General features: G+C 35.7%; 1 protein-coding gene across 1 annotated transcript; it reads left to right on the forward strand.

Annotated features, from left to right (window-relative positions):
* Positions 1-3626: 3626 nt before the first annotated feature.
* On the forward strand, positions 3627-7396 carry LOC120091967 (pentatricopeptide repeat-containing protein At1g15480, mitochondrial-like). The gene is made up of 3 exons (XM_039050153.1): positions 3627-3822; positions 4889-5483; positions 6073-7396. The coding sequence occupies exons 1-3, from the start codon at positions 3788-3790 to the stop codon at positions 7315-7317; spliced, it is 1875 nt and encodes a 624-aa protein (XP_038906081.1). The 5' UTR covers positions 3627-3787; the 3' UTR covers positions 7318-7396.
* The last annotated feature ends 1860 nt before the right edge of the window (positions 7397-9256 follow it).

Below are 9256 nucleotides of genomic sequence, written 5' to 3' on the forward strand. Positions count from 1 at the left end.
ATTTGACCCTCTTTTTGTCTATTTACAAGGATTAAGGCACATGATTGCGAAGAAGCAAATGATCTCATTCCATCACCGCAATCCAAAGAAGCAAAGATCGCCGCAAGGATGGATACATCAATACACAATGCAGACGACAACGCAAAATTTAAGGGTGTACTTTTCCTTATCTTTATTTCAAATTTTGCACTATCACATTGCATTTTACGTTTTATCACTGCATCCTTCTTAATTACCGCAATCATTTGACAAGTAGATAACTTTAGTAGTTCATCACATGTTGTTTCTTTGCCAAGGATGATTTCAATGAGGAAAAATATGCTTCTATGTCTTTCGTATACATCAAAGTCAATTTAATCTTAAGATAGTCACCTCAGGAAATATTTCTAGAAGTTAGGGGTTTGCTAGCTTTCTTTGAAACTCTCTTTACAAGCATTTTATGACCATCGCATGACCTATTTTAATTTCTTTTGGCAATGAGGACATTGTCGCATTTGAAATTTGGGGGTGAGGTATTTATTTTCGACTTTGCTATTAAGGAATATATATAATATATATTATATATATATATATTATAATATTATATATATGTATTGAAGGAATAACGACTCCACTGTCAATGTAAATGCCGAAAACCATGCTGATAAAGAGTTAAGTTCGTGAAAAGGCACTTACCCCGTTTTGCACCAATAAATTCATTTGACACCCGGAGGGAAAATTTTCTTTCTTGGATATAAATTATGTGATTGTTCTGGAATTTTAGTAATAGTCCTTTTCAAAGTTAAGCTCTGCAATTCCTAAGTCTTAGGAAATATTTTTAGGAAGAGACTTGAATAGACTTAAGGAAATTCTGGCATATAGGATTTGAACGAAGTATCCTTGAGAAATCTAGGGAAAGAAAACTTTGCGATTAACTTGCTAAAGGAATCTTTACCTTAGCTTCAGGACAAGCAATGTTTAAATTTGGGGGTGTGATAATGGGCATAAATACACATTATCATAGTACTAAGTTCTTAAACAACGTTGGATTGCGTTGATGAAATATGTTAAATTGCGTCCATTAAGCATAAATTCTATAATATTATGGTCGCATGCGTCCAACGTATTAGAGCAGTTTATCTTTACATTTTTGTGCATAAAATGCGTTAACGCAATTCAGAGAATGTGATCATAAGAATACATTGGTCGAGCGCAACTTCACCGCAAGACTTTGCGTTGATCGTGCTCGCAAACATTCGCCCAAGAAGAATCACCGCAACTTGGTCAGCGCAACATGGTGGGCGCATCTGGGTGAAAGGAAAATTAAGTGCGATGGGATAGAAAGCTGACGGCAGTCGGATCCAAATTAAGTTGACAACCGATAACAGTCACAAAGTACATTCAGCTTTATCGGTGACAATTATCCGGTGCATCAGTTAGAAATTAAACCCATCCCATCTGTACAACCGGGGGAGAGAAGCCACTTTTCACCATGGAAACTCTGTAAATACTAAGTGCATTCTTCAGAGAAAGGGTTAAGCAGTCGATTACTTCATCATTTTATAAGTCCACGCCTCTGTCCATAGTTTTCTTTCCTTTTAAGGCGGACGCGAGGAAGAAGTTGTGTCGGTAGATCGTTCCGGTAAGCTTGGGAAAGCACCGAAAGCTGCAAGAAAGAGAGAGGGTCGATGCTTGCAGAAATGGGAACATTTGTAGATCAGAATAGAGATTCAGTGTAAAAAGCCTTGGTCAGTAAGGAATTGTTACCAGGCTCTCTACCTTTACTTTCCATGGTCATTTTGTACTCAACTCAGTTATAAGAATGGAATGTCTTTCTCTATATTTGTTCACTCTCTGTTATTTATGCATGAGTAGCTAAATTAGTTGAATGGGTTGAGATGTAGTTAGCTAGCATAACGAGGGAATCTTCATCTTTGCGATTATCTTGTTTATGTATGCTTCATTTGTCTATTAGAGATACTCGGGAGGGTAGTCTAAAGACAGGATCTAGACTTGGAAAGGTCAGGTTAGAATCTAGGTTTGGAAGAATCAAATTAGAACGCAAAAACAGGAGATAGGCACTTAGGAATGAACACTATTTGTTATTAACGCATCGCATGCATCTTAGCAATAAGGTATGATTGTATGCGGTCACCTTGCTTTCATGCATTTTGCATCAACGCATAGGACAAGAGTAGAGACTTAGGGATAAGTTCTATAGACATTTTACATTCAACACATGCGTTCTAAACTTAGGAGCATCACATTTACATTGGGAAATGACTTGCTGTGCATAGTTGTAACATGATTGCAAAGTTTGACGCATTCCCGAGTAACGCTAGCTAAAGATCTTCTCAACCTGTTCATCGCATACTCATTGCATCTATGAACACAACTATCTTTCTCAAATCTGCCGCCTTTATTTACTTCTTTTTCATCAACGGAACAACACACCCACACTTTATTTATTTACTTGGTTACCACAAAGTTTTCATAAACATTACCAACACAACTATTTTCATAAGTCCCTATATTCGACCCTGGACTTACCAGGAAACTCAGTGGAATTTACACTTGAATTCCGTTGTGGAAACTTGAGTGCATAACACAATCCATCAACGCATATCATCCATATTTCCACTTAATAAAATAACGCATCATAGTACTATTGTTTAGAAAATCCAACATATCATTTAATTCCTACACCATGATCGCTTAACTTTACATATAAATGATCGCTCAGCGCTATTGCGCAACATTTCATCATATCACTTAGTGCGCGTCGTAGCTAAACGATCGTGTAGTGCTATCGTTTAGAAATCCAACGTATTGTTTAGTTCCTACACCACAATCGCTTAGCTCTACATCTATACGATCGCTCAATGCTATCGCACAACACTTCATCACATCGCTTAGCGCGCATCGTAGCTAAACGATTGTGTAGTGCCATTGTTTAGCAAATCCAACGTATCGTTTAGTTTCTCCTATGCCAAAGCAACGTATCGTGCCCCCCTCTCTACCTGGTGCCCTCCCCCTACTCGATCCAATACCCGATCGGGCGCCACCTACTCCTACGCCAAAGCTCCTACAGGTACATGATTGTTTAGTTCCTACGATAAAGCTAAACGATCATCTAACTTTTCTTCACATCGTGTAACATCCGAAACTAAACGATCGCTTAACTATTTCTTCACATGGGAAGCTTCGATGAATATTCGTCTAACTTTTTTTCACATTGCTATACGATCGTCTAACTATTTTTTCATGTTTTTTGTATATAAAATATCATTCTGGAAATAATTTGGTGAAGAGAACTTTTTGTGGGATTGTAAATAAATTAAATTTGGTGGAGAAATTTTTAGTGTTGGAATGTGAAATTTTTTTTGTCAATTATTTTTGGATAAAATAATTTTTTGTGAATAAATTTTTGAGGTGGAGAATTTTTTGTGAATTAATTGGGTAGGTTGGTTATTGAAATTGGAAGTGAGAATTTAATAAGGGGTATAAGAATAATTATACCGCCAATATTTTCCATTCTTACATCATTTTTATCATCAAGAGGTAAAAAAAAAAATTATTTTTAAAAAATAAGTAAAAAATATAAAATTATACTACTGAGTCATTTTTGTCAATTTTCCAAAACCATACCCAAATGAAGAAGGGCTAACTTTGAACCCCTATTTTCGTCGATCACCCGAGGGTTTTTAGGGTTTAACAGCAACTCCCCGCCACTGCCGTTACAACTCCTCTCACGCTCGCTTCCATTGTTGAGGTCTTCTGAGTTCTTCACTACTAATATCATCCCACCATGTGGGCTCTTCGTAGAGCTTCTACTCCTCTCAGGTATGCTTCGTTTCCTTCATCTATACGCCTGTTCTTCGTACTAGACCTCTCTGTTTCTGTGCCTTACATTGTTCATTCTGTAATGCGAAGCAAAAGAAACAAAGTTTAATCTCGTTTTGGCTGTAAAATTTTGAATTCGCTTCATGGGTATTGGTTTTCATTAACTCTGTGCATCATCAAGGTTCTTGCTTGCTTCTGATCGAGTTTCCCGTGTTCATAAAAGGAGGAAATGAAGTAAAGAGTTCTGCGTGATTTGTTCTGTTCTTGTTGTTACCTTCGCGTTCTATTTGTGTTTCTTTTTTCTCGTATATTAGCTGAAATGTAACGCTTCTTTTGGTTGGGGTTTGTTTTCTAGTTTTTTTTTTGCTAAAATTCTCAAAATTCTGAGTTTGAGATTCTGTCTTCGTAATTTATGATGCTATGTGCATTTCTGGACTTCTGAGTTTCAAAGATGATGGTTGGAATATCATTGAGGGAGATGTCCGAGTGATGATTTTTTCTATTTTTTTCATTTATTTTTTTAAATATAAGAAAAAAAAATTTCATTGATGTTTGAAATTTACAAAAAGTAGCCTAAGCCCAACCCATGGAGTCACAAAAGATTCTGGTCAAAAGAGAAGATTCATTGTATGAACTATATAAAGATGTACATTTGCACATGGTCATAGCATGAAAGATAATGAATTCACAAAAGCGATCAAAAGTGCTACCCTAGTCATTGAAAAGGCGAATGTTTCTCTCCTTCCATGTAATCTATAAAAAAGCATGAATCAAATGCATCCACATGAAATTACAACCAGTGAAGAACGTAGAGATGGGATTGGGATGTAAAAAGCTGTAATATTGAGGAAAAAAGAAGAAATCCTATAATTCTAAACATGAAATTTTCTCATGGCAGTTTCCTGAAGTCCATCATTATTAATCATCCGAAGGACTGTTTTTGTATGTATGTATGTATTGTATACATATACTACATGCATGCATGTGTATATAGTGGTGGAGAAGGTATAATACCTCCAACTTTTCAGACCCCTCACCGTACAATCTTTTTGTGTTCTCTTCTCAGGAATCTAGGGTATAGAGTAAGAACTTCACGTGTCTTTGGCAAACTAGAGGTACCATATTCTTGGGAAGGAAATGTAGCTGGTTTTGGAACCATTGCTGCTTTATCTGACAGATGCATTTCTTTTGAGAGAAACAATCTTGTAACATGGCTGTCCTCTGGGATTTATATTAGTAGTCATGGTCTATCTTCACATGCTGGTGCTGAGAAAAGTGGAGAGGAAGATGACATGGAAGATGTATTTGCTGAACTTGATGAAACACTTCCAAGCACTAGTCCTTTTGAAGATAGTAAGGCAGCTAATAATGATGAAGAGGAACTAACGTCTGGATCAGAAATTGATGATGATGATGAGGATGTTGATGATGGGACCCAAAATGAACTGGATTTACCTGAGGTAGAAACTGATCTTGCTGAAAAGATACCTAAAAAAAGTGCTCCATCAGCGTTGTTCAAGGCTATTTTGAGTGCTTCAGGTTTATTTGTTCCCAGTGTACTTGATAAGTGGGTCAGTGAAGGAAATGAAATAAGTCGGGCTGATATCTCTCTTGCCATGCTCAATCTTCGTAGACGCCGAATGTTTGAGAAGGCTTTGCAGGTAAATTTATTTGATGTTACCTTTCATGCAATGAAATTCATTTGTGTGGTTTGAGGTTTGTAATTGATCTCATTTCTCTTGGAATTTGTGGAACTTTGTATAAGTCTGTGATTAGTGGACACAACGGATTTCAGGATGGAAATGTTGTTCAATTTCTTAAAAGTACAACAATCAATTGTAATATGGTCTAACAAGCACAAAATGATTTTAAGATGTGTTTGTTAGGCTTGTAATTAGTAAGCCAGAGTATGTTGATCAATTCTTAAGATGTACCATCATTAAATACTTGTATACAAAATTGCCAAGCTGGCTTAATAGCATTTAAGAAATGGTGCTGGAGCCTTTTTCAAAAGTTTCAGTTGGTTTGATGTTTGGTTGAGCATCATCAGAACTGCTGGTAGTATATTTGGATCCACATTTATATATTGTTGGACTTATAAAGTCATTACTAGTATGAAAATGGTTGTGCAATATTTGACACTAAAGAACCTTTTAGCTATTGTATATGGTTAAAATTTTTTCCTATTTGTTAGAGATTCATTCGTCAATTACTGAACTCATTGCTGGCATTTCTGTATTTGTTTCACAGTTTTCAGAGTGGTTGGAATCTAGTGGGCAACTTGATTTTATTGAGAGAGATTATGTTTCTCGCCTTGACTTGATTGCGAAGGTTCAGGGTCTCCATAAGGCAGAGAGTTACATTGCTAATATCCCAAAGTCCTTTCAAGGGGAGCTGATATACCGAACTCTTTTGGCTAATTGTGTGGTCGCCAACAATGTAAAAAAAGCGGAGGAAATATTTAACAAAATGAAGGACCTCGGATTCCCAATCACAACATTTGCTTGCAGCCAGTTGCTTCTTCTTTACAAGAGGGTCAACAAGGGGAAAATAGCCGATGTTTTATTGTTGATGGAGAGAGAAAATGTCAAGCCTTCTATGTTTTCTTACAAAATCTTAATAGATGCTAAAGGGCTATCAAATGACATGATAGGGATGGAACAAGTTGTTGATACAATGAAGGCTGAAGGAATTGAGCTTGATGTTTCTGCCCTTTCCAAATTAGCAAAGCACTATGCTTCTGGTGGGCTTAAAGACAAAGCCAAGGTCATTTTAAAGGAGATCGAAGATGTTAACACCAAAGGTTCTCGATGGCCTTGCAGAATTTTACTTCCCCTTTATGGAGAACTCCAAATGGAAGATGAAGTGAGGAGGCTCTGGAAAATCTGTGAGTCAAATCCTTCTATCGGAGAATGCATGGCTGCCATTGTCGCTTGGGGAAAGCTGAAGAACATCCCAGAAGCAGAGAAAATTTTTGATAGAGTTGTAAAAACATGGAAGCAGTCCCCAAAACAATATTCCACCATGTTGAAGGTTTATGCAGACAACAAGATGCTGGTGAAGGGCAAGGAACTAGTTAAGCAGATGGCAGACAACGGTTGCCGCATTGGTCCATTGACATGGAATGCAATTGTGAAGCTCTATGTGGAAGTTGGGGAAGTAGAAAAAGCAGACTCTTTTTTGGTTAAGGCAGTTCAAAAAAATCAGGCGAAGCCATTGTTTACCTCATACATGATTATCATGGATCAGTATGCAAGGAAGGGGGATGTCCACAATGCAGAGAAAATCTTTTATAGGATGAGACTATCAGGTTACGTGGCTCGATTCAACCAATATCAAACTCTAATACAAGCGTATGTTAACGCCAAAGCTCCGGCCTATGGTATGAAAGAGAGAATGAAGGCAGATAATATATTTCCAAACAAAGCTTTGGCAGGAAAGTTAGCCCAAGTTGATGCTTTCAGGAAGACAGCAGTGTCAGATTTGCTTGATTGAGAAATTTAACCTGATACTTTTGGTAAATAAGCTTCCTAAATTTCAACTTTAATTTACAAATCAAGTATTTGTTTATTAACCTGGTGGATGTGCTTTGATAGATGAAAGTATAGCTCTTAGGACAAAGAAATTTCAAGATTGAATCCTGCTCACCTGTTCTAATATATTTTGATTATCCATTCTTCCCTAGAATCAGAACTCTGATTGCACCTTTATTAATATATTTTGGATTCAACAAATGTCTTTCTGGCAGTTTTGTTTTTGGATTATGGTATCCAAATTTTGGAAATTTTGAAAATCATGTTTTTTGTATTTTCAATGCATTCAAGTTTTGAGTTTGAAAATTTTAAGGTAGGATTACATTAGAAAGTTCGATAACATATTTCATGTAACAAGCTGGTTTTACTTTTGTTGAAATTACAATACCATATTCTTTATAATATATAAATGTATTATAAGGAATATGGTCTTGTAAATTCATAATTATACGAAATCTATGACAAATAACACATTAATTAATAATAGTCAAAATTTGTTCTAATATTTAGTTGGTAAGTTGGTTTTACAATTTTTTTTTTTTTATTGTTTATAAATGTATTATTATAGAATTTTTGAACTGGGATCTAATTTCTTAATCTAACGTTTAAAACGTGAAATTTAACTCCTTTTTTATTGAATCATTACTTTTTAAAGAGTTGTTATTAGATTGCTAATCGGATGCACCTTAGATTTTTTTTCCCTCAAGTCGATTTGTCTAAACGGTTTTTAGGGGGAAAAGGGAGTTGATTGACATGCTTACTCTTTATATAGGTGATTTAACAAGGTACTTTTGAAGATGTTGGATAATCCAATAGTTTATGTGCTATTCAAAATATGAGGATGATTTTGAAATTTTTAAAATTACGTCTATTTTACTGAGTCTCTCTAAATTCATGTTTAATCACTCAAAATCAATTAATTGTTTAACTTTATACTTTTCAAATGCAATCCTCGTACTGATAACGTGCATTTTTGCCCGTTATCACACTACACGATCGTTTAGATGTAGAGCTAAGTGATCGTGGCATAGGAACTAAACGATACATTGAATTTTCTAAACAATAGCACTACATGATCGTTTAGCTACGACGCGTGCTAAGCTATGCGATCGTTTAGATGTAGAGCTAAGCGATCGTGCCATGGTATCTAAACGATACGTTGGATTTTCTAAAAGATGGAGCTAAGCGATCGATTTTCTCAAGGTGCAATCTGGTTTAGCCTCAAAGGGTTTTTGGAGCTTGGAGCGGTTTATGCCTCTTATTAAATGTCCACTTTTAATTTCAACCACCAACCTACCAAATTAATTCATATTCCACCTAAAATTAATTTATCCAAAAACGATTAACCAAAAACTTTTCTCACCAAAAATTCAAAAAATTCTCCACTAATTTTTTCTTCACAATCCCACAAGTTCTTTTCATCAAATTGTTTCTCTTTATCAAATTCTCCACTAAGAAGTTCTCTTCATCAAAAGTCCAAAACTTGTATCTTACAAAACTGTAATTTTGTATACTTCGTCATAAGAAGGTATGTATTTCATTTTTATATGTATTCTCAATAGTTCACTAATTATTAGGAAAATTGACAGTGCCTTGCATTTAATATTTATTTATAAAGTTTTGGAGGTTGATTTTTGGAGTTTGAGTTATGGTTGCTTTATTAATTTTATGTATTTTTTTTTTGTTGTTAATAATGTCTTGCATTTGATATTTATTTATCAATTTATAAAAAATAAAAAAAGGTTATTTTTTTGATACTCGGTCGGGCTTCACTGGGTAAGAAGCAAAAGTTAGATTTCCGACCGTGCTTCACCTGGTTACCCGACCGGGTGCACACAAAGGAACATGCTTCCGTTTTTTTGGCCTGGTGGTGGACCCAGTCGAGTGGACCACCGGGCCAA

The sequence above is a fragment of the Benincasa hispida genome, chromosome 11 (assembly GCF_009727055.1).
Source record: "Benincasa hispida cultivar B227 chromosome 11, ASM972705v1, whole genome shotgun sequence".
NCBI lineage: Eukaryota > Viridiplantae > Streptophyta > Magnoliopsida > Cucurbitales > Cucurbitaceae > Benincasa > Benincasa hispida.

Coding starts and splice junctions, on each gene's coding strand:
- LOC120091967 (XM_039050153.1), top strand. CDS start 3,788: ATGTGGGCTCTTCGTAGAGCTTCTACTCCTCTCAG. Junction 3,823..4,888: donor AGAGCTTCTACTCCTCTCAG/GTATGCTTCGTT, acceptor TTCTCTTCTCAG/GAATCTAGGGTATAGAGTAA. Junction 5,484..6,072: donor TGTTTGAGAAGGCTTTGCAG/GTAAATTTATTT, acceptor TTTGTTTCACAG/TTTTCAGAGTGGTTGGAATC.